Genomic DNA, 25,296 nt, shown 5'->3' on the forward strand with positions numbered 1-25,296 from the left:
ACGTAGCCGCCGTGCGTCGTGACGCATTTTGGCCTCGTTACCGCAGTTTCCCTCCTCGTTGTGCAACGAAAAGCCGCAGTTTCGGAAAAATAACATTTCAATCTATTCCAGTTTAGAGACGTCGACCCAATTTACACCCATATTGTGACTGGATCAAAAGACACGTATTGTATTGAACATAATCTTATTTACGGTGAGTTTTAACATTGTCCTTCCATCCCTTTTTCAACTGGGTTACATATCAAGCTAGTTAGCACAACATCACGACTAGCTAGCAATGAATTCTTTAACAGCTAACGTTAGCTAGCTATTTTGGTCGGTTAAAATTGTCAATATATCTAACTATAGTGTTGACTTGAATGACCTAGATACATTTGTTGGATATCAAATATTGTTATCATGTCAGAGAGTTTGCTAACAAGAGCTAGCTAATTAGTGAGCTAGCTAACTGTTAGCCACCGTCAACAGATTTGCGGTTCTGACTCACCAGCGACATTTGCGGATGTTTATAACTAACGTTAGCTAGCAGGTTAAACTGGTCATATCTGGTTTTATCTTGTGCCACGTTGGTGCGATCATTTTCTTAATGTTTTGAGGTGGGCAATTAACTGGCTAAAGACCGTTTTAATATCAGTCTGTAAGTAGTGCGCTAACAGCTAGCTAACTAACGACGTCTGCCAGGCCTTGGTTTAGCGTGATGAGAACACATTCTGGCGCCTATCTGCCTTTCAAACGTAATCTTTAGTTAACAAGCCAACGGAGCGGTGAGCGCTATTTGTTAGCGAAATCTAGCTAAAGTAGTTAAACTATTTCTACATGGACTCTTGGCCTATTGCTCTAAAAAATATATATATCAATGAACTGAGGGACTGGCAGGTAGTGAATGTGCGGACGGTGGTTAACTAACGTTACAGTAGCTGAGTAAGCTAGCTCGCTAACTAGGTTCTCATGAAAGGAATTATATTGGAACCAACGTTAGTCCTGTCTTCTGGAACTTCGCACCGCCAGAACGAATTAACTATACACTGCTTCTCTCAACTCCAGTTCTCAACTAACTTTAATTCGTTTTTGTGTTGCTATGTGTGTTATTATAACTGCTATATAGGCCAGGTTAAGCTAAAAACCAGTTTAACATTTTACAGGCCAATCGGCTGTCTCATAGAAAACCTTAGTTTCCACTGGAAATCCTTTTGTAATGTCAACGTCATTCACGCACTGATGTAAAACAGGTACTGTGTTCAGCCAGAGCCATCTACTGCTCTCTTCTTGGCTACGGGAATACCCATGCCCCAAAATCATACATAGCCAGCTGTATCGAGCTAGCTCTGGTAACTTAGAACATTTATGTGATTCTATAATTGTATTCAGTTACTGTCAAGTATGTTTGTCAGTTATTTTTGTCTGCTGATATAAGCTGAAGTTTGTCATTTTGTGAAATGCTGAGCAGACATATGCAGTCCTGCTAGCAGGAGAAGATGTTCAACAAGTCATTTGGTGCTCCTTTCGGGGGAGGGACCGGAGGATTTGGAACTTCATCCACGTTTGGACAACAAAGTAAGTAACAACAGTGTGCGCAAGTGTAATTTTAATGTATCCCTGACAAGTTGAGTACCTTTATGGTTTCTGCTTGTCTCATCAATGTCTTCACCTCAGCATTCACTCTCAAGTACAGTTCAATTGTTCCGGATTATAAAAGGGGTGGTGTTGACCCTGTGTTTGCAGACACTGGCTTTGGGGCGACGTCAGGTGGCTTCGGGGCCTCAGCATTTGGGGCGACCAACAACACTGGAGGACTCTTTGGTGCGACGCAGAATAAACCAGGTTTGCCACATCTCCCTGATCCTGACTATAACACATTTTAATAACTCAGTACCTGCCTAATCCTGTCGAATATCAGCTCTGTTCTTCTAATTAACGTCCTGTAGTACAGGGGCCAAAGCTGATTTCCTGAATACTTTTTTCACTATAATCTGCTGAGGCCCTATAGCAGTATGGTTTCTGCAACTATCTTCTTGGTTTAGGACCAGGCCAGTTCTCCATTGCAGTGGTTTAGGTGGTTAACTCTGCTGATGGTTCAGGGTGACAGTGTTCTTTATTTGAATGAATAGCCACATAAGAAAGGTGTCTGTGGCATAAGGTCTTTTGTATAACTTTTGCATAACCTACAGATTACATTATGAAATTTCCCACTGTCATTTTAACCACAAAGCTTCATGGGGATTTCCATGTGTCAATATGATAGCACTGATAAAGTATGACGTTGAACATGTTTAAGACTAGCTTTTGTACTGTGACGTATGCCTGAACAGTGAACCTGCATGATCACACTGCCACCCGCAGTAGACAGAGAGCTGACTATGTGCTCTATACATTTATCTATTATTCAATATACAATGGTGAGTGTTTTTTGTGCCCACCGTGATGCTGCTACTGACATGTGGTGGTTGAATATGTGTGTCTAACCCCACCCTGTAATGCTTTACTCTCTCAAAAGTGGTGACAGCCAATCCTCAACAAATCCACACTGGTGCAGGTAGAGGAGGTAAGCATGGGTTGACGCGCGCACACACACGGCCCGCTGTTAAACAGGCGGATGTGCACACACAAAAAGGCTGCGCACCCACAGTCCCTGTTATACTCTTGAAAGGGTTTTCCGTACATGCAAAGTATATACAATATGTAGTATTTGGTTTGGAGCAAAGCCACAGTCTGCATTCTGCTCTTAAAGGGAGTGTGATCATGTAGACAGGTGGCACTGTGTATGGCCCTATTGTCTGTAATATATGTGAGAGTTTGTGGGTTATTTGTGCTGAGTGAGAGGAAAGAAAAAGGTGGGACAAGGGGGATGAAGGCTGCATGTTATTTGAGACAACCTCTCCTTGTGATTAGTGAAATGATTAGGGGCTCCCATAAACTAGTTCAGATGGACCCAAAGGCCCATCTGGCTGGCTTAGTCAGATCATGGATGCACAACTCCAGTTCTAGAGGATCCTCAGTGAACATGAAACCAAACCATTAGCCCGGGTCCTACAAGAATTTGAGTTGAGCACTCCTACAGCTGGCCATAGGGACCTGTGTGTGAGCTGGTTTGAGGTGGTGTGTGTCCCTCCCCAGGTGGCCTGTTTGGTTCCAGTACGTTCAGCCAGCCCGTAACGTCGTCCACCAGTAGCGGCTTTGGGTTTGGCACGGCCAGCGGCACGTCCACTAGCCTGTTCGGCAGCACCAACACGGGCGGCGGTGGAGGACTCTTCTCCCAGCAGAGCAATGCTTTCGGAGCCGCCAAACCAGCCTCCTTTGGCAGTCAGTGTCTATTTTTACTGTCTAGCATTGAGGTTGTTCAAACAGGTTTACCATAGAATTAGTTGTACTATAATGCATTCCCATTCAAAGGAATGTTCCGTGACCAGTGGGACAGTGACCAGTGGATCAGTGGTCATATTGGGTGTACTATGTAGTCCCAGTCGGTATTCACATATTAATAAGGAATTCTCCTCGACCACACCCACAAATTGGGGGAAACCAACTTTCTTTCCTATTGAGCCTCATTGTAAAAGAGGAAACTTCGTTAAAATTGGTTTGTTATACAGAAATATCAAATGACGAAAAGCTGCTGTCAGTGGTGGAAAAATAACTCCATTGTCATACTTGAGTAAAAGTAAAGATACCTTTTTAAAAGAAAATTACTCTAGTAAAAGTGAGGCACTCAGTAAAATACTACTTGAGTAAAAGTATTGGGTTTTAAGTATACTTAAGTATCAAAAGTAAATGGAATTGCTAAAATGTACTTTATCAAAAGTAAAAGTATAAACCATTTAAGTTATTTCCTTATATTTTGCAAACCAGGCGGCACAATTTTCTTATTGCGGATAGCCAGGGGCATATTCCATCACTCAAGACATAATTGACAAATTAAGCATTTGTGTTTAGGGAATCTGCCAGATTAGAGGCAGTAGGGATGACATGGGATGTTCTCTTGATAAGTATGTGAATTGGGCCATTTTCCTGTCAAAATGTAACGAGTACTTTTGGGTGTCAGGGAAAATGTATGGAGTAAAAAGTCAATTTTCTTTAGGAATGTAGTGAAGTAAAAGTTGGCAAAAATATAATGTCAGAACCCCAAAAAATTACTTTAGTACTTTAAAGTATTTTTTACTTAACCTTAACCTGGAACCCTGTTCTGCTAGCGGAACCCCTCGCCAACAGCCAATGAAATTGCAGGGTGCCAAATAAACAGAAATCTCTTAAATCTAACTTCTCAAACGTGCAAGTATTAGGCACCAATTTAAATATAAAATTCTCCTTGATCCAGCCACAGTGTCTGATTTCAAAAATGCTTTACAGCGAAAGCTTCAGAAATTGTTAGGTCACCGCCAACTCACAGAAAAACCCAGCCATTTTTCCAGCCAAAGGAGTCATAAACTGCACAAATAGAGAGAATTAATCACTAACCTTTGATGGTCTTCTTCAGATGACACTAATAGAACTTCATGTTACACCATGTTTTGATCGGTAAAGTTCATATTTATATCCAAAAATCTTATTTTACATTGGTGTGTTGCGTTCAGTGGTTCCAAAACATGCAGTGATATTGCAGAGAGCCACATGAATTCACAGAAATACTCATAATAAATGTGGATGAAAATACAACTATTATACATGGAACTTTAGATTTCTCCTTAATGCAACCGCTGTGTCAGATTTTTTTTTTTTTAACGGAAAAAGCATAATCTGAGAACGGCACTCAGAGCCCAAACCAGCCAGAGAAATATCCGCCATGTTGGGTAGTCAACATTGTTCATAAATAGCAGTATAAATATTCACTTCCCTTTGATCTTCGTCAGAATGTACTCCCAGGAATCGCAGTTTTTCAATAAATGCTTGTTTTTTTCGATAATGTCCATTTATGTTTAATAGCTTATTTTGTTAGGGTGTTTGGTAAACAAATCCAAAAGCGCGACCTGGTCCAGTCGGACGAAACGTTCAAAAAGTTATATTACAGGTCGAAGAAACTTGTCAAACTAAGTATAGAATCAATCTTTAGGCTGTTTTTAATCATAAAATGTCAATACTTTTCCTACCGGAGAATTCGATTGTCTGTAGGAAAGCAATGGAACAAGAGCTACCTCAAGTGAAAGCGCGTGACTGAGAACAAGGCTGTAGGCAGACCCTTTAGTCAAACAGCTCCCATCCGGCTCCCCACATGAGCAGCCTGAAACAACGTTCTGAAGATGGTTGACATCTAGTGGCAGCCTTAGGAAGTGCAAAATAACCCATATCCCACTGTGTATCGATAGGGGTGAGTTCAAAAACGACAAACCTCAGATGTCCCACTTCCTGTTTGGATTTCATCTCAGGGTTTTGCCTGACATATGAGTTATGTTATACTCGCATACATAATTCAAACAGTTTTAGAAACTTCAGAGTGTTTTCTATCCAGTACTGATATTAATATGCATATATTAGCATCTGGGACTGAGTTGGGAGGCAGGTAACTCTGGGCACGCTATTCATTCAAAAGTGAAAATGCTGCCCCCTATCCTAAACAAGTTATGTACTTTACACCACTGGCTACTGTGTTGTTCAATGTACATGTAGCCAGGGCAAAAATCCAGACCTGTAGTTCGCAATGCTCCCACATAGGGAAATGGTGCCTGCAAGAATATCCCTGTGGCTTCAGGCTATTCGGTGTAGGAGAGTGGAAAATGTGGGGACGCTGTGTTCAAGTAGGCTACACTTATTTCACCTTTATTTAACCAGGTAGGCTAGTTGAGAACAAGTTCTCATTTGCAACTGCGATCTGGCCAAGTTGAAGCATAGCAATTCGACACACAACAACAGTTACACATGGAATAAACAAATTACAATCAATAAGACAGTAGAACAAAAGAAAAAGTCTATGTGCAGTGATCTGTGAGCTGCTCTGACAGCTGGTGCTTAAAGCTAGTGAGGGAGATATGAGTCTCCAGCTTCAGAGATGTTTGCAGTTCGTTCCATTCATTGGCAGCAGAGAATTGGAAGGAGAGGTGACCAATCGAAGGAATTTGCTTTGGGGGTGACCAGTGAGATATACCTGCTCGTGCTACGGGTGGGTGCCCGTATGGTGACCAGTGAGCTGAGATAAGATAAGGCGTAGCTATATGTGGAAAACATTTAATCACATGTAAGATATTTAACTTGTTTAGTACAGTTCGATTTAACTCCACTCACTACTTGTAGCTGTAAAAGCAGTTTGTGTTGTTGGTTGGGGCAGGCTTCATGTTCCGGTCGGTAGCGAGCTAGCGCTCACTCGCTCAATTGGCTGCTAGCATCTTAATGAAAAGGTGCATGAGTGAAGCCTCACTATTTGTTTTTTTTAACACTAGGGACCAGGCACTTTTGAAAAGTAATTTACTAAAACAAGCAGACACAATGAAATTGTGTTTGAAAAAGGGCATGTTTTTGCTGTGAGTCCATTGGGTAACCACAGGTTGTTTTCCCCGCTGGTGGGCAGGGTCGCGACGTTCTATCTAATACCGACTGGGTCTATGGAGTGTAAGCTTAGAATTCTGTGCCTTTCTCAGAGTTCCATACATGCAACAATGGCAAATAGAACTGGTTTAGAAAATGTATTTTGTGGTGGCACTCCTATGGCCACTCCAGTGCCTTCTATTTAGCCTGTAAAATTGTAGTAGATAGAGGGTTCTGGTCTGTTGTAGTAATTGTGTGACAGCTGGTGTTCAATGAAATACAATGAGATCATGATGTGTAATACCTTACATTTATTTTCTTTGAATATTTGTTTATCTTTTGATTAGATGCATTTGATGTTGTATATTGCTCATATTTCAGATGATTTTTAGATCACTCATGAGGGGCAGGAGTTATCTTGGTCAGGTCACGTGGTCCTACATCATTATCGATGTCTGGCTAGATCGCTAAGATGTTTTTTTTTTGTCTAGCGTTTGGCACGAGCACGGCCAACACCGGGGGGCTGTTTGGGGCGACCAACTCCAACCCCTTCGGAGGGGCGTCTGCCTCCCTGTTCGGAGCTTCAGGGTTCACCCAGCAAGCCGCTCAGCCAGGCACCACTGTCAAGTTCAACGTGAGTTTGGCCTGACCTAGGCTAGCCCATTACACCTGGGCCAAACTACTGTACTAGGACTCTGTCTAGTGTCATTTATGGAATGTTATTTTATCGAAAAATGTCTGTACTTACTGCTGTATGTCATGCAACAGCTTTCTCTGCAATGTGTACGAGTAATCAGTTTCCAATAAATGTCCTCTTCTGTCCTCCTCAGCCTGCAACAGGAAGTGACACCATGGTGAAAGGGGGTGTGACCACGAGCATTAACACCAAGCACCAGTGCATCACGGCCATGAAGGAGTACGAGAACAAGTCACTGGAGGTGGGTCATTATTATGCAGTTACTTTCAGCTGCCCTCTATCTTTTAGAATAGTTCAAATGAAAGGGAAAGAGACGAGGAGAGGAATCCACTTTAAAGTATTGAATCAAAATCAAGTTGAATTTGTCACATGCGCAGAATTCAACAGATGTAGATTTTACTATGAAATGCTTGCTTACAAGCCCTTCACAACAATGCAGTTAAAAAATATATCTATCTATTTTTTTTTATTGGTAAAAAGGAATAAAATACACAAGAATTAAGCTATGTACAGGGAGTACCGGTACCAGATCACTGTGCAGGGGTACGAGGTATTTCGGGTAGATATGAACATTAATGCAGGGTAACGTGACTTGGCATCAGGATCGATGATAATAATAGGAGTCAAATATAGAACAGAGTAGCCGCAGCATATGAGTGTAAAAGTGTGTTTTTGTTGTATGCGTATGTGGTGATTTTTGTTTAGTTTTTGTGAGTGTCAGTGTAGGGTGTGTTTGGAGCACGTGCAAGATGGGATCAGTGCAGCCCAGGCCTCACTCACCCTCTCTCCTGTGTGGTGTTTGCTATGTGTAGGAGCTGAGGTTGGAGGACTACCAGGCAGGAAGGAAGGGCCCCACTAACCCCATGGCTGCACCAACGGGGGGTCTCTTTGGGGCTGCGGCCGCAGCCACCCCCAGTACGGGGGCTGCAGGGCTGTTTGGCTCCTCGGCCACCAACACAGGCTTTTCCTTCGGCCAGGCCAAAACCAACTTCGGCACCAGTAAGTCACATAGGCCCATAGACTGAGCTCAATAGAAAATATAAATACAAATGTATTATATATTAGTTTTAACTCCCTGTCCCCAGGTACTGGTGGGTTTGGTACAGCCACAGGCAGTCTGTTTGGCCAGCAGCAACAGCCCCAGCAAGCCCAGCAGGCAGCCAGCCTGTTCAAGCCCTTCGGTCAGGCCACAACCACACCCAACACAGGATTCTCCTTCGGCAACACCAGCACCATGGGCCAGCCCCAACAAACCAGCACCATGGTGAGAGCTCACACGTACATGTTAATACACTCAGACGCCTAACATTAGCTCTGTCTGTGTTGTACCGTTCCACTAGAGTAACTCTCTCTCCATCCCAGGGGGGTCTGTTTGGGAGCACCGCGGCGTCCCAGGCAGGGGGGTTGTTTGGAAACGCAGCTCAGACCACACCAGCCACTGGCTTTGGGACAGGCACCGGTCTCTTCGGACAAACCAACACCGCCTTCGGGAACGTCGGCACACAGGTATTAATCGACTCGACTGCGCATGCTTTTACATAGTTGTTTGGTGCAGGCATGGTGGGATGGGTGTGTATTAATCCGCTCTCTGTCCCTAGCAGAGCTTGTTTGGTAATAAGACGGCAGGGTTTGGCGCCACCACCACCAGCGCCTCATCGTTTGGCACAGGCACCGGCCTCTTTGGTAACAAATCCGCCCTCACCCTCGGAACAGGCACCAACCCATCTAACTTTGGTTAGTTGATCATCTGCCCTTATTGGAGTGCACCTGTGTGATAAAGGCTAGTACTTGCAAATCGTCTATCGATAATCATTGGCTATTTAAGTGATCGTGTTTTCTCTGTGTTGTGTGAAGGTTTTGGACCCACTGCTGCTGGCGGAAGCCTCTTTGGGAACAAGACGGCAGCAGGAGGACTGGGGACTGGACTGGGAGCCGGCTTTGGAGCAGGTATGAACAGGAAGAGCGCCATAGGTCTGGGATACAATAATAAAGAAACCAAAAATACTTGAAATATCCATTGTGTAAAGAAAAGCAAAAACAAACACCTGCCCGTTTGGGTGTTTTACCGGGGTCTGTATTGTCGGTCATTAGTAGTCCCCTGTGGATGTTTCTCTTAAGTGTGTTCTGTGTTTGTTAGCGGTGGGCACTGGGCAGATGTCTCTGTTTGGGAATAACAAGACACTGGGTTCCACTCTGGGAACAATAGGAGCGTTTGGACCGCAGGGATTCAGCACAGGAACCAGCACTCTGGGCTTCGGAGCACAACAACAGCCTGTTGGTAAATACCACTTCCATCTACCACCTTTATCTCCTCTGCCCAGTCTCAAGCTGATTGTGAAAGCACATTCTCTAGCACTTTCCTTTAGTACCTAGTCGTATTACTCTTTCAGTGTACTGAAGAAACTGGCTGGATAACATTACACTGTGGTGGAAACTTCCAGTAGCCCTTGAAGGCTAGGTGAAGCTATAATTGTCTCTCTCTCCTCCCAGCGCTGACGGACCCTAACGCGGCGGCGGCCCAGCAGGCAGTGCTGCAGCAGCAGATCAATGCTCTGGCCTACTCCCCCTTTGGTGACTCCCCCCTCTTCAGAAACCCCCTCTCTGACCCCAAAAAGAAGGAGGAGCGTCTAAAGCCCACCAATCCGGCGGCCCAGAAGGCGTTGACCACGCCCACTCACTACAAGCTGACTCCGCGGCCTGCGACACGTGTGCGGCCCAAAGCTCTTACATCTTCGGGCTCCTCCAAGTCTCAGCTGTTTGACGGGCTGGATGATGACGAGCCTTCTCTCACCAATGGAGCCTTCATGCCCAGGTAGGTGGCCGTCTGGAAATTTGCTTGTAGCTAGTTGACATGTTTCTGTTTCAACTGATTTACTGAATTTTTTTTATTTGTATTTTTATTCTTCCTGTTATGGTTTTCTTAGCGAATACTACAACTTGGTTTTCGGGTAGCTTTTTTGCTATTTGCTTCTGTCTGTATTCTGACAGTGATGTTGGTATATGGTATCTGATCTGTGTGTTTCTCTGTGGTGTTGTAAACCAGGAAGAGCATCAAGAAGCTGGTGCTGAAGAACCTGAATGGCAGCAGCCTGTACAGCAGCCCAATCAACAGAGACACAGATGACCTGGCATCTCCACCGGAGTACCCCCTCAACGGGCTCAGGTCAGTCACGCGCCCACACACACCGTCAGTGATATTGATCTGTGTGATGTTTGTTGCTGAACCATGTCTCCCCCACCCCACCTACAGTGCCAGTGTGGACGAGGATGATTATGTGAGGGAGGTGGTGGAGGGAGGGGCTGAGGATGACCTGGAGATCAACAAGTTCTACACGAAGCCCAGCCTGCAGGACACCATCTCAGAGCTCAATGCCCATAGGGTGGGGGCCAGGGGCAGGAATGGCCTGGAGGTGAGCTGATAGAACAGAGTAGACGGATGATGAATATGGTTGTCTCAAGTGACACCCTATTCCCATTAAGGGCACTTCCTTTGGCCATGATTCTCATATAGTGCTCTACTTTTGAGGTTTGACATGAGTGTTCTGATTCCAGGTGAGCAGCGAGGACATATCGCTGGGAGAGGACTCCATACAGGAGGAGCGAGAGGAGGAGGTGCAGGAGGTTCCCCCACACCCTGCAGGTATCGTTCTGTGCCGTGTGGGCTACTATACCATCCCCGCCATGGACGAGCTGGCCAAGATGGTGGACGAGAACGGCGTGTGTGTGGTGGAGAACTTCACCGTGGGCAGAAAAGGTAAATGATTCTCTTGATTGGTCGGGTGGAAACAGCTCTGGGGAAATAATTGGTCTGTAGCTCACTGCTCTGCTCTCTGATTGGGTCTCAGGTTACGGCTCAGTGTTTTTCCATGGCGAGGTGAATGTGACTGGGCTGAACCTGGATGAGATTGTTCACTTCAGACGCAAAGAGGTTATCGTCTACCCCGACGACAAGAACAAGCCTGCGGAGGGGGAGGGGCTCAACAGGTCAGTGACAGGGAAACTTACTACCCTTCACACTGGGGAAAATGTCGTTATCAGTTTCCTTGTAATTTCATCACAGAAGTCATAAACTGATTCAACATATTCTGATAGTGATCACAGCTGAGACGTAACTCAAATTGATGTTCTCTTTCTCATCCTTTACCTCTCACCTCTTTACTACACCATGTTATTTTATACCTCTTTCTCCCTCTCCTCCTTTCCCTCAATCCTCTCCTCTGCCAGGCGAGCGGAGGTGACTCTGGATGGGGTGTGGCCTAATGATAAGACCACTTGTACTCAGATAAAGAACCCTGAGCGTCTGTCTGAGATGAACTACGAGGGCCGTCTGGAGAACGCCTCACGCAAACAGGGAGCCCGCTTCCTTGAGTACCGCCCCGAGACCGGCTCCTGGGTGTTTGAAGTAAGCATGCCTAGACACATACGAAAGGTGTGTCTCCATATCTCCCTTCCAATGTCTGTAACTCATCTCTCTCTGTGTCTGCAGGTGGCCCACTTCTCTAAGTATGGCCTGCAGGACTCTGATGAGGATGAGGAAGTGCCTCTCAAAGTGGACCCCAAGAAGCTGAAGACGGCCACAACACTTCCCCCGGGGCTGCAGCAGCTTCCTCCCTCCCAGCAGCAGGTGGCGCCACAGGCTCAGGTAGACGGAGCAGCACAGCGCGCCCACCCACATTGACAGTCACACCCACTGCTCTCTACATCACCTGGAAGGCCTTAGTCAATATACAACCTAAATATACATGATCTGAATTGAAGCCATTTCCTTTCCACTACCATTACAGCCACATGCAGTGTGTGGGGGTTCTCTGCCTAGATCTCAGCTGTTTCACCACTTCTATAATGGGTTGTATTCAATGGGTTTCTATGGAAAGGTTTTAAGTTTGGTAGTCCTTGATGCAGATGGTCTTGGTGATCTCTGCACCCCAAATAAGGCTGCTAAACATTGATCTGACATCAGTTGGATGGGCTGTTGAGTATAGTGACTGATCAGATGGGACACCCCACATTATCTGTTTATCAGTGGAGGTGTGGGGAAGGCTGGGTTCTCCTCTCCCAGGTTCAGCTGTACCTGAGGTGGTGGAGGCCACAACCCACCCACAGACAGATGGGCAGGGTAGTTTGTCAAAAGTCTGTCAGTCCTGGTTAGTGGTTATGTTCTGCCATTCACAACTGATTCAGGAACATCAACTTCATCTGTGCTCTAAATATAAATGGTCCTCAGCTAAACATCACCCTGGATCAATAGCTATGGCATGAAGTCATCCGTGGTTTGAAAATAAAGTGTTTTAAAGGGATACTTCTGGAATTTTTGTCTGCATGCAAAGACATTAAAATTGTATCCACTAGTTTACCTGAATTTGGAGACTTAGATAAAGGGCCTCATTACCAAAATCCCGAAGTATCCCTTTAAAGGCTGTGTTAAATCGTTTTTTTAGATCAGAAAATCTAACTGGCAATCTTCAGTTCGAACAATAAAGCGCTACCCTGCCACTGATTTGGTAAACAGCTAAGGGATGGGGTGGGAAAAATGTAACCACTCCCAAACACATGGGCAGTGTTATGGATACAGGGACTGACCATCCATGATATTGAAATTGTAGTTTTAACCATGTTTTGAGGCTATACAGTTTGTTTAAATTTACATTGTAAAATGTACATTGTTTAAACAAAGGAGTAACACAAGCTCATATTTTGGGTGGTGATGGTGTATGACAACTATGCTCATGAGGCATCTGTTATATTTTTCAAGAATCAATGCGTTTATATCATTACTTTCAAAGTCTAAAAATGGATGTTCCAACTGCAGATTTCCCCTTTTTAAGGAAATGTTTGAAGTGAAGTCTTAACTCAGAAATAGTTTGTTTGTAAGGTTTTAAGATTTCTTAAATTAAATCTGTATTATATTGTAAAATGTTTGTATTTTGCCAACTTTCCATTGTTATGTTTTAAAATCCAATATAATTTGCCCATGTGGAGTAGTGATTATGGTAACTTCAGAAAACCTCACATTATCATGGTTGTATCTCATAAAAATCTACACAATGTATTTTTGATTATTTGTTATGAATATTAGTTTATCTCTTTGAAATGAGCTTTGAGATGATGACCAAAGATAATGAGTGATGTGTGATAAGCTGCCAGTCCTGCAGAATATATTCAGGGCTAGGTCTTTTTTCTGGTTGAGGGTTTAAGAAGCTACATCTACTCTTGGGGTAATATTGAGTCAAGCTATTCATTATTTTATTATGTAAAACATGCTCCTATATACATCTGTGATATCTTGTCTTTGATCTGATAAAGCTAAGAAATAAATGGATTAAAGATCACACTTTGCTGGTCTGTCTGACTTGTGCTGACCATTTTCATTTATTTACACTAAACTGATGTTGTCTGTGTGTCTCTCTCTTCTTGGTGTGTGTCACCTTACTATGTGTGTTCGGTTGCACTTTCCCTGCTGTGTGTGTATCCTGTGTCCATTCGCTCTGTGTCCAGTCCACGACTGTGCTGGAGCTGCTGAGCCGCATGTCTGAGGCGGACAGTGACATGGCCGACATTACCCAGGATGCCCCAGGGGAGAGCATGTTGGAGGAGGTTGGGGAGAGCGGCATGGGGCAGGATAAGGGCAGTCGGCTGGGTACTGTGACCCCCACAGAACACAACCCTGTCTCTGCATCCAGTCAGATTGCCTCCTCGATGGGAATCAACCCTCACACTCTCCAGGTAAAATACTACTGTACACCCTCACATTCTACCTTTTTGATGAGGCAAATGGAACCCTCAATCACATCATGAAGACAATGTGTTTGTGATGTGTGTTTCTCTGCTCTCAGATCATGAAGGCATCTCTTTTTGCTGAGGATGATGATGGTGACATGTTCCTTGAGCAGGGAGGGATGAAGAGCTCTCTAGACAGGGCCTCCCCTCGCATCCTCCTGCCTGGCACTCAGGGCAGGCCCTCCAGTAAGTGTGACACACAGCCCTAACATTGATTTCTACCCTCACAGTCACCCATCCTTCACTGAGACCCTAACATGTCTTAAATGCTATTATAAACTGGCTTGTTTGAGCCCTGAATGCGGATTGGCTGACAGCTGTGGTATATCAGACCGTATACCACGGGTATGATAAAACATTTAATGCGTCGTGCCTAAGACCAGCCCTTAGCCGTGGTATATTAGCTATATACCACAAACCCCCAAGGTACCTTATTGATATTATAAATGCTCATCGATCTCTCTTGCTCTCTTTCTCTCTCCAGTCGGTGGTCTCTTGCAGACTCGTTTCAGCGGGGCAGGTCTCTTCCCTCAGCTCCCTGACGTGCCCTTTGGAGGAGGCCTTCCCGGGAGGCTGTCCCTGTCTCGGCCGTCCGCGGTGGTTCCTGAGCCCTCGCGGCTCTCCCCCTGGCCCTCGCTGGGGCCCTCTTTCCTGCTGCCAGCCCCAGCGGCAGAGGCCACTGTACGGACGGTGGGGGCTCGACGCCTGGGGGGCCCTGTGGACCCAGAGAACTCAGTCACACTGGGGAAGGTAATGATGACTATACTACTAGTATTTAATTAGTATTTTTCAGGTGTCTTTCTAGACACTTCATCCTACATCATGATACATTTATGATAGTTAAGAGTTTAAATATGTGACAGTACAGTAGACTGAACACACAGGGATACATAGGGTACAGAGGTTCATGGAGAGAACATGGACATTTGTTGGATAATTTCAATGAATCCACTGTAGTTTTCGTATGTGTGAACATAGCTGTACAGTACGGGCAGTTTTAAATCATCTAGACAACGTAATCAACACATTCCCTCCACCCAGGGCCGTCTGCTGATGGATGCAGCTCTGTTCACGGGCCGGTCTTTCCGGGTTGGCTGGGGTCCAGGCTGGACTCTGGTCCACTGTGGAGACAGGCTGAGTGGGGCTGGGGACAAGGAGCAGGACCAGGGAGATGCAGGAGGTTTTGGATTTTTGCCTAAACATGCCAAGAGCAAACGGTGAGTATTAGACAAACACCAGACCACGCATTTACACAATGCTGTAAGAGTGTCAGAATGGGATCCAGACTTACTGTATCAGAGCAGTGGTTATGGGTGGTAGAAACTGAACCCTAAACTCCCCTCTTTCCCCTCCCCATACAGACTCTCAGACAGTCCGTTCAAGGTGGTGATCGAGCAGGTGGTTGGTCTGGAGCCGCGGGACAGTGAGGAGAGCCAGGCGGTGTACCAGCGGCCCCTGGAGATTGGCCTGAAGCACAGCACCATCAGTACAGAGGGGGCCTGCCCCTTCATCCAGCCCCAGAGTGGGGTGGCCGCCTTGCACGAGTACGTAGAGTGGATCACTGACCTCAGCCAGGAGGCTGGTGCCGGAGACGGTAAGCGATGCAACACTCTCATACACACACACACACACACAATGGTAGATGGCTCGCACTTTATTGGTCCTATTCCAAAACTTCCCTGTGATTCTAACATTACCTCTGCTACCTCTGTTTTAATTCTCTCTCCCATTGCTGTCTCAATGAGTTCAGATATAACTTTATGCTATCCTATCTCTCTCTCCCTGTAGGGGTCCTGGCTCACTGGGCTCTGGTGTGGACTCTGTGTGAGGCCCTGTGGGGTCGGCTGGGTACGACAGAGCCAGAGCCTGGTACCAGCGGCTACCTGCAGCAGCTGGAGAGGAGGAGGAGCTTCTCAGCCTGGCTGTCCCACAGCGCCACCCAGAGGATCGAGCAGGAGGTGGGCCTGGGCCATGGGGGAGGACATGTGGAGGCCATCTTCAGCTACCTCACTGGACACCGCATCAGTGACGCCTGCAGGCTGGCTCAGAAGAGTGGTAAGGAGAGGGGGGATTGGAGGGGTGAGAGGTGGGGGAGATCGTCGTTTGAGGGGATTGGTAAGAGAGGAAGGGGAACAGAGATCAGGAAGTAAGAAGATGGGTGGATGAGGGGTGGGACGGTAAAGCCTGCTGCAGACCTGGGGCCTCATTTAGAAATGTTGCCTACACACAGAATATGCCCCAAACTGGCGTTATGTTAGCCTCCCGTGCAATGTACACTGTTTCTAGTGGTTGCAGAATCTATTTATTTTCTTTGCATTCCAAAATTATTTGAAATCTATTTCCGATTTCTTTCATTCCCATGATCATTGCAGAATAAATTCTGCAGCTTTTTGGACTGTGATGGTTTCATACTTGCGAAATAGCCTATAGGCATCCAACAAGTTAGGCTACAATTAGTCCTATCTAATCTCTCATTTAATTCCAGCCACTTCAGTGGTAAATAGATAAACTACTTCAAGTATTTTGCTCTGTGGTCCGATCTGAAGAGCAGTTTAACGGTAGAACAGACAGTTCACCTTTTCCAATGACATTTGTAGGCTACGTCTGAATTCTGTAATGTCAAATTTCTCCAGTAAACAACACATATCGTATCATAGTTCATATTCCCGAAGAAGCTATACAGCAAATGACCATGAGCATATCTTGTTTAATTGGGCTATTATAATTCCAAGTTTTTGCTTTATGCATCCTAAAAGGAGTGTGGTTTATAACATACATATGAACAGACAGTTGATCTTTTGCATTGAAGTGTGTAGACAATCACTGTAAGTGGGCCTACTCCTCTTTTTAATAAATATATTTTTTTAAATCGTTACTCAGAATTTGTGAGCAGTGCTGCATGTTTAGGTTTGGGAGAAAGTAAATACAAAACATTGTATTTACTTCCGTTTACAGGTCCGCAACAATTTGCAGTTGTGTATCAGCAAATGTCAGACACAGCAAATGTTAATGGGGGGGGGGGGAACGACTCTGCCAATACCTCAAGACATTTGATCATGTTTGCCATTGATATTTCCTTTATATACACTGCTCAAAAAAATAAAGGGAACACTTAAACAACACAATGTAACTAAGTCAATCACACTTCTGTGAAATCAAACTGTCCACTTAGGAAGCAACACTGATTGACAATAAATTTCACATGCTGTTGTGCAAATGGAATAGACAACAGGTGGAATTTATAGGCAATTAGCAAGACATCCCCCAACTAAGGAGTGGTTCTGCAGGTGGTGACCACAGACCACTTCTCAGTTCCTATGCTTCCTGGCTGATGTTTTTGTCACTTTTGAATGCTGGCGGTGCTTTCACTCTAGTGGTAGCATGAGATGGAGTCTACAACCCACACAAGTGGCTCAGGTAGTGCAGCTCATCCAGGATGGCACATCAATGCAATCTGTGGCAAGAAGGTTTGCAGTGACTATCAGTGTAGTGTCCAGAGCATGGAGATGCTACCAGGAGTCAGGCCAGTACATCAGGAGACGTGGAGGAGGCCGTAGGAGGGCAACAACCCAGCAGCAGGACCGCTACCTACGCCTTTGTGCAAGGAGGAGCAGGAGGAGCACTGCCAGAGCCCTGCAAAATGACCTCCAGCAGGCCACAAATGTGCATGTGTCTGCTCAAACGGTCAGAAATACTCCATGAGGGTGGTATGAGGGCCCGACGTCCACAGGTGGGGGTTGTGCTTACAGCCCAACACCGTGCAGGACGTTTGGCATTTGCCAGAGAACACCAAGATTGGCAAATTCGCCACTAGCGCCCTGTGCTCTTCACAGATGAAAGCAGGTTCACACTGAGCACATGTGACAGTCTGGAGATGCCATGGAGAACGTTCTGCTGCCTGCAACATCCTCCAGCATGAGCGGTTTGGCGGTGGGTCAGTCATGGTGTGGGGTGGCATTTCTTTGGGGGGCCGCACAGCCCGCCATGTGCTCGCCAGAGGTAGCCTGACTGCCATTAGGTTCCGAGATGAGATCCTCAGACCCCTTGTGAGACCATATGCTGGCGCGGTTGGCCCTGATTCCTACTAATGCAAGACAATGCTAGACCTCATGTGGCTGGAGTGTGTCAGCAGTTCCTGCAAGAGGAAGGCATTGATGCTATGGACTGGCCCGCCCGTTCCCCAGACCTGAATCGAATTGAGCACATCTGGGACATCATGTCTCGCTCCACCCACCAACGTTGCACCACAGACCGTCCAGAAGTTGGCGGATGCTTTAGCCCAGGTCTGGGAGGAGATCCCTCAGGAGACCATCTGCCACCTCATCAGGAGCATGCCCAGGTGTTGTAGGGAGGTCATGCAGGCACGTGGAGGCCACACACACTACTGAGCCTCATTTTGACTTGTTTTAAGGACATTACATCAACGTTGGATCAGCCTGTAGTGTTGTTTTCCACTTTAATTTTGAGTGTGACTCCAAATCCAGACCTCCATGGGCTGATCAATTTGATTTCCATTGATAATTTTTGTGATTGTTGTCAGCACACTTCAACTATCTAAAGAAAAACGTATTTAATAAGAATATTTCATTCATTCAGATTTAGGATGTGTTACTTTAGTGTTCCCTTTATTTTTTTTGAGCAGTGTATATTTACTGTCTTGACCTAATTCCAGTACTTCCAAAGTATACAGCAAATATGGGTGTTGTCTTTACCATAAAAGGTGAATGATGGGCATTATTCAAGCGCAGTTATAATGCTCGTTCAAACATGCACAGTTTTAAAACTGATCTGATTTATAACTGGAAACATGCTGTAACGGTTTTGAATTGAGGTTATTATTTATAGGGGTGCCAGGTAGGTTGTGCCTACCAGAGAAAACATTGGTTTCTCCTTTTAGTTTGGGTGGGAATGAGTCCCATCTGGTCCGTCAAGTCTACACCAATACAAAGGACTTATGTAAAAGTCAGGATGGAAATAAACTTTTCATAAACCCTTGAAACATCGGAAAGAACTTCAAAAACAACTATATTCTTTTGCGTGGGTTGTTTTAACAACATCAATGATTACACACATATAACACAATGAGTTCTGGTTCCTCCAGAAATGTCCTGTACCTCGGGCCTAAAAAGAGTCCAGCCCGTTAAAGGAGTTCAGTGAACTCAAGTGACTTTTGTCACGCAATGTTTGTCCGTTCATTCAGGGTAGCGTAAACACAGTATTAAACATACCATCAATATAACAATTATTTTACCACAGAACTTAAAGCGTATCAACTCTTACTAAGTCCTCAACTACAACTAACTACATAAATCATCACAGTATACCTCACATCAAAACAAATGAAATACCGTATACAAAAAGGTGGTAGTCAGTCGGTCAGTCAGACAATCCAATCCGCCAATAGATCTCCAGCGGAGAAAGGCCACGAAGAACAGAGGTGTAGTCCACGGACGCAAAGAGTGGATCCGATCCTGGGTAAACTCTCTTAGGCTACAAAACACATGTTTAACGGCAACAAAACAAACGGAATAGAGAAGCTTCGGGAACTGAGGGTTGAACACATCCTCATGCACGTCTCATCACAACCCCCCTTTTGCGCAGCTGATGCTGGCTATTTAATTAGGAATTAAAGGGAAAGCGTCCTATTGGAAGGAGCTGCACTGAGACGGTTCAGAAAAATTCAGGGCCGTCACAATGCGTATGGATGATGTGCTCTGACTTCAAAAATCTCTATTGTGAGTGCATTCTCTTTTCAGAAATGGCACATGCAGATTTTTAGTGTGACATTTACGCAGCGGCTATAATAAATAAGGCCCCAGGGGCATCTCACATGAGTTGGGCCAGGCTGTAGGATCTCATTAAGATGTCTTTAACCTGTGTGTGTAGGGGACCACCGCCTCTCCCTGCTGCTGTCCCAGGCGGTGGGCTCTCAGTACGGCCGGGAGCTGCTGGCGCTGCAGCTTGGAGATTGGAACAGAATGCAGACAGACTCATTTCTGCAGGAGGAGAGGCTACGCATCTTCGCCCTGCTCGCCGGGAAACCTGTAAGTAACCGCGTGTGTGCATGCAGCTGTTGCCGTTGTGTTCAGACCACCATTAACTGGGTTATCCTTTGCTATGTTTGTGTGTAGGTTTTGCAATCCACATATTTGTTGTAATATACAGTACCAGTCAAAGGTTTGGACACCTACTCATTCAAGGGTTTTTCTTTATTTCTACTATATCCTACATTGTATAATAATAGTGAAGACATCACAACTATGAAATGACACATGGAGTCATGTAGTAACCAAAAAAGTGTTAAATAAATCAAAATATATTTGAGATTCTTCAAATAGCCACACTTTGCCTTGATGACAGCTTTGTACACTCTTGGCATTTTATCTACCATCTTCACCTGGAATTCTTGTCTAACAGTCTTGAAGGAGTTCCCACATATGCTGAGCACTTGCTGGCTGCTTTTCCTTCACTCTGCGGTCTAACTCATCCCACACCATCGCAATTGGGTTGAGGTCGGGTGATTGTGGAGAACATGTCATCTGATGCAGCATTCCATCACTCTCCTTCTTGGTCAAATTGCCCTTACACAGCCTGGAGGTGTGTTGGGTCATTGTCCGGTTGAAAAACAAATGACAATCCCACTAAGCGCAAACCAGATGGGATGGTGTATCGCTGCAGAATGCTCTGGTAGCCATGCTGGTTAAGTGTGCCTTGAATTTTAAATAAATCAGTGTCCCCAGTGACACACCCCTCATGAAGCTGGTTGAGAGAATGCCAGGAGTGTGCAAAGCTGTCATCAAGGCAAAGGGTGGCTACGTTGAAGAATCTCAAATATAAAATATATATTTGGTTACTACATGATTCTATATGTATTATTTCATAGTTTTGATATCTTTGCTATTAATTTACAATGTAGGTAATAGTAAAAAATCAAAACCCTTGAGTGATTAGGTGTATAAATGTTTGACTAGTACTGTACATTAGTACTAAATGTTTTCTGAGCTGTATGTACTTGTCACTCTAGGTGTGGCAGTCTACAGACTGTGTGGTGAACGTGTGTTCAGAGCTGGACTGGAAGCGTTGCGTGGCGGTTCACCTGTGGTACATGCTTCCTCCCACCGCCTCCATCGCTGACGCCCTGGCCAAGTACGAAGCAGCCTTCCAGGGCTCTGCAGAGGGTCAGAAGTACGCCTGCGCCCCCCTGCCCCCCTACCTTGACCAATCATTCCCGCTGGACATGGAGGAAGAAGAGTCTAAACGGCCACTCTACGACATCTGTTTCCACCTGCTCAAACTATACAGCGACAGGTACTACATTTCCCACAACACACTGCATAGGTTTCTCAAAATAGATTAGAATGAATCCTACATTTCTATTCTCAAGCAGATTTAACAGAATAAAAGTGAAGTACCACAAGAGTGGGGTTTAAATGATAAGCGACACCTCTCCCTTCCAGACACTATAGCCTGCAGGAGTTGTTGGACCCGCTGACGGTGACGTGGGAGCGTCTGGACTACCGTCTGAGCTGGCACCTGTGGTCGGTCCTGCAGGCGCTGCACTACACACACCTGAGCCCCGCCCGACAGGGCCTCATACACACCAGCTACGCTGCCCAGCTGGAGAGCGCTGGCCTCTGGGACATGGCCATCTATGTACTGCTGCACATATCTCAGGACATGTACGTACTGCAACACACACCTTACAACATACACACAGGAAGAGACTTCACACTCAACTTTAACACAAATCATGACGAAGTTTAAATTGAGTAGTCACAGAATGATTTTAGGGTCAGTGCCCTCAGCAGATGCCCAGGTTGGACCGATAGGCTGAACACGGTTTATCATAATCTCACACAAGTGCTACTGTGACCAGCTGGGTTCCAATTCCAACTGTGAATTGTCTGTAATGTGTTATCTCTGTGCTCGGGAGCTAACGGCTGTAATAATCTCAGGCAAGCTTACACATTACGTGAGCAAGCCCTGTTGGGATACTTATAACATGGAAAGTTGTATTAAGTTAAACCTGTTAACATGTCCTCCTCTCCAGGCTCCGTGAGCGTGCGGTGAGGGAGATGCTCCAACTGCACTGCCCTTTGCTGGAGACGGAGGAGTCTGCCCAGAAAGAGCGCTTCCTCACAGAAAGACTACTGATCCCAGAACAGTGGCTCCACCTGGCCAAAGCTACTAGAGCCAGAAGAGAGGCAGACAGACACAGAGAGGCCCTGCACCTGTACAGAGCAGGCCACTGGAACCTCTGCCACAGGCTGGTCATACAACACCTAGCCTCAGGTGTGTATACGCATGCACACACGCATGCATGCACACACACACACACACACACACCTCTAACCCTGTTCAACCTGTATGCGTTTCTCCTGTAGATTGTATCATTAATGATAACCATGAGTACCTGTTGGAGTTCTTGGAGGGGCTGGCTGTTCCAGAGCGCTGTGCTCTGATCCAGGACTGGGACACGGCAGGCAGAGTCTACCTGGACTACATCAGAGTCATACAGACCTTACACGCTATACAGCAGGTACGTCTGTCTGGCGTTATGTTGACTCCATTACAGTTGATTATGTTAGCCAATTAGCTATGCTGCTGATCTTCTGATTATCTATCTATCAGTCTTAGTCATATATCGATGGACAATGGTGGCTATGATCTGGAACACATTGAGGCTGTATGGGTTTTTTAAAATTGAAGGATGTGTGTTTGTGGGTGGGAGGGTGCGTGTGTTGGCGCTGCATGGATAGAAAGTGCTGGAATGCTTCATATTGATGCGTGATGTTTGTATGTAATGGGCCTCTGTCGTTCTCGGTCTCACTCTCTCCGTGTGTGTTCAGATGGATAGTGCTGGTTATAAGCTGGAACGTCTACACACCGAGGTGACATCACTCTGCAGCAGGATAGAGCTCCTCCCCTGCTCCACCGCCAAGGACCGCCTCGCCCAATCAGGTGAGATGGAGCCGTCTGCTCCAATCGGAGGGTAGCTGATCTTTCCTAGGACAGATCTATATACGTAACGTTAATTTTAATGTTCTGCGTTGTCCTGTCTGCCCTAGCCCAGTTTCTAGACCTGAATGGAACTCTGGTCTTATAACATATACCTTACGAGTTATTTGTCGGCCTGCACCTGTTTGTCACTTTTCCCATGTCCGAGCCTATAACTGCTATCAGTAGACAGTTCTGATTAGGAAGTAATTGTTTGCGGTTCCCAAGAATGAATTAAATACAAATCAAAACCAAACATGGATTCCATGTTGTGTTCTAGCTTTGTGTACACACCTGTCTGTCCTAGCTAATCAGCTTCGTAATATGGGCACCATGCTGCCACAGACAGGAAGTAAAATGGAGCGTGTGGGCGCAGACATTGACATTGACATTTTTTACAGGGCACCGCTCAGCGGCGCAAACACATTATTTATCCGAGCAGTCCACCAATCACGGATATACCCTCTAATGGGAAAAATGTCGGTAAATAAGTTGAATGTGGGCTACTGCTAGACTGAGATACAATCTCGGTCTAGAGAAGCCCCTCCCTCTCTCCCACCAGAAGCTGACCTAAACTTCTCCTCTCTCCTGTCTCCAGAGATGGCCAAGCGCGTGGCTAACATCCTGCGTGTGGTGTTGAGTCTGCAGCAGGGTGGTGAGGGTGGCGAGATCCCCTTGTCCCAGCTAGCGCCCCACATCGGCCGTCTGCCCATGCCTGAGGACTATGCCCTCGAGGAGCTCCGCAGCCTCACCCAATCATACCTGAGACAGCTCATTGTCAACTAATGATCTTCCCCCGAACCTTCAGCCCCCCCGCCCAATAGGAATTGAGGTAGTTTGTTGGGAGCCAATGAGAACAGTGGGGGTAGGAGGGGACTACCTGGCACTGTTTAGTAGGACTACTGGGGTTGATTGAGATGGGAGGGGAAGTTTGGTTGAGAAGGCAGCGATGGACTTGCAGTGTATCCCATGCTCCTTTGGAGCTTTGGTTTCTCCTGAAGAAAATGGCACAAGATAATTGGATGAAGCATTCCTGTGTGTGTGTGTGTGTGTGTTTGGAAATGAATGACTTGCAAGTTGTTTTCTTTCATGTTTTTGTATAGCTTTTTTGTACTTAGGAGGCCTGAGATGTGTGTATGGTGTGCATTTAAATATTAAACTGCTGAACCATCCTGATAAGAGCTCTCTTCTCCCAACCTTTGACCCTGTTTAAAGGGACACTCACTCACTGGCTGGTGTTAACGCTGTCATCCTGCAATTCATATTTCCAGTATAAATACTATATGCAAACTACGTGTTTGTTTGACTCCTACATCCCCATGGAAACGGAAACTTTAATTTAGTAAAGATTGTTTACCAGGATTTTGTTAGTGAGCGGAATCGCACTCACCTGATGAACTCTGTGTATACATAGGGAAGATCTATCTAGCTTAAAATGGAGACTCATTTTAGTGATGTAATCTTGTACAAACAGCCTGCTTGAAGTGAACAACTTGTTTTTGCGTACCAAAAGAGAATGTAAAATGAGATTGGACAAACTTCTATTTTTGTATTTTATTTTTGGGGGCTGAAAACCAGAGTGAGTCTATTGGAATGGAGATGGTTAGATTCCATTCTCTATCTCAAATATATGGTTTCCTATTTATATTGTATGGGGGACTACCAGAGCTATGTTTGTTCCTTGGTGTTGCTAGGTTTTTTATTTTTCTTGTAATCAGCCAGAAAGGACAGTTTCTCTGTGGTCCTTGCAAGGAGTTTGATTAAAAATATCATATTTCAAATATAATTTACAATTCCTTGGGGTCCTTGGTCTCAGCTTCACTCACACATCCTCCATTTTCTCAACCTCCATTCCCCCTTACCCCTGGTTTTTCTGTTTTTTGATGTGTGAAACTGATGTATGTAGTTATTGTTTGGTGTGTGTGTGTGTGTTGCCGCAGTATGTTTGGCGGGAGACTGCTCCCCGCGCGCACAGTGCCTTTCACGAGGAGGGTCTCCGGACTTCTGTTACCACCGTTACTGTGCATGATTGTGATGACGGTGATAACGTTTTTATTAAAGTCTGAATAAAATGTTTGTCCTGAATTAATGCATCTGTTCTCCTTTTAGGCTATAGTACAGTATGTCATGTCTATTTTGCATACAGCAGCATCAGCATTTACTTTTGTTTTTAAAGAGGTTCAATGCATTTTTATAATGTTTGATTTAATAAATGTTCCTTGCATACTTTATAACAATGAGCCAGGTTGCTGAGTGGAACCATGCCTGTTAAGAGACTGAATCGAATGTGTTAATTAGGCTACTTGCTGCGTGTCCACAGTACAAGCAGCTTTTGGCTACCATTACATTGAAATCTGACAAGTGGCCACATCTTCTGT

The 25,296-nt window shown here is 45.4% G+C and overlaps 1 protein-coding gene across 6 annotated transcripts; it reads left to right on the forward strand.

Moving 5' to 3' along the window:
- Positions 1–25,003, forward strand: LOC118391204 (nuclear pore complex protein Nup98-Nup96-like). Of its 6 annotated transcripts, none has more exons than XM_035782348.2 (33): positions 1–193; positions 1,448–1,554; positions 1,723–1,821; positions 2,495–2,542; positions 3,115–3,300; positions 6,939–7,081; positions 7,278–7,385; positions 7,957–8,143; positions 8,230–8,408; positions 8,507–8,650; positions 8,743–8,878; positions 8,999–9,091; positions 9,282–9,422; positions 9,635–9,956; positions 10,188–10,307; positions 10,395–10,554; positions 10,697–10,898; positions 10,990–11,128; positions 11,369–11,546; positions 11,631–11,786; positions 13,640–13,867; positions 13,978–14,107; positions 14,406–14,671; positions 14,963–15,138; positions 15,283–15,515; positions 15,710–15,976; positions 19,808–19,965; positions 20,946–21,229; positions 21,379–21,600; positions 21,972–22,213; positions 22,306–22,460; positions 22,771–22,882; positions 23,517–25,003. In XM_035782348.2, the coding sequence occupies exons 2-33, from the start codon at positions 1,476–1,478 to the stop codon at positions 23,702–23,704; spliced, it is 5,481 nt and encodes a 1,826-aa protein (XP_035638241.1). In that variant the 5' UTR covers positions 1–193; positions 1,448–1,475; the 3' UTR covers positions 23,705–25,003. The 6 variants fall into 6 exon arrangements, with proteins under 6 accessions (XP_035638241.1, XP_035638246.1, XP_035638242.1 ...); XM_035782353.2 differs by having other exon boundaries at positions 9,351–9,422; XM_035782349.2 differs by having other exon boundaries at positions 8,746–8,878.
- The last annotated feature ends 293 nt before the right edge of the window (positions 25,004–25,296 follow it).

Source organism: Oncorhynchus keta, chromosome 12 (assembly GCF_023373465.1).
Source record: "Oncorhynchus keta strain PuntledgeMale-10-30-2019 chromosome 12, Oket_V2, whole genome shotgun sequence".
In the NCBI taxonomy this organism is placed as follows: domain Eukaryota; kingdom Metazoa; phylum Chordata; class Actinopteri; order Salmoniformes; family Salmonidae; genus Oncorhynchus; species Oncorhynchus keta.

Coding starts and splice junctions, on each gene's coding strand:
- LOC118391204 (XM_035782348.2), top strand. CDS start 1,476: ATGTTCAACAAGTCATTTGGTGCTCCTTTCGGGGGAGGGACCGGAGGA. Junction 9,957..10,187: donor AATGGAGCCTTCATGCCCAG/GTAGGTGGCCGT, acceptor GTTGTAAACCAG/GAAGAGCATCAAGAAGCTGG. Junction 15,139..15,282: donor AAACATGCCAAGAGCAAACG/GTGAGTATTAGA, acceptor CTCCCCATACAG/ACTCTCAGACAGTCCGTTCA.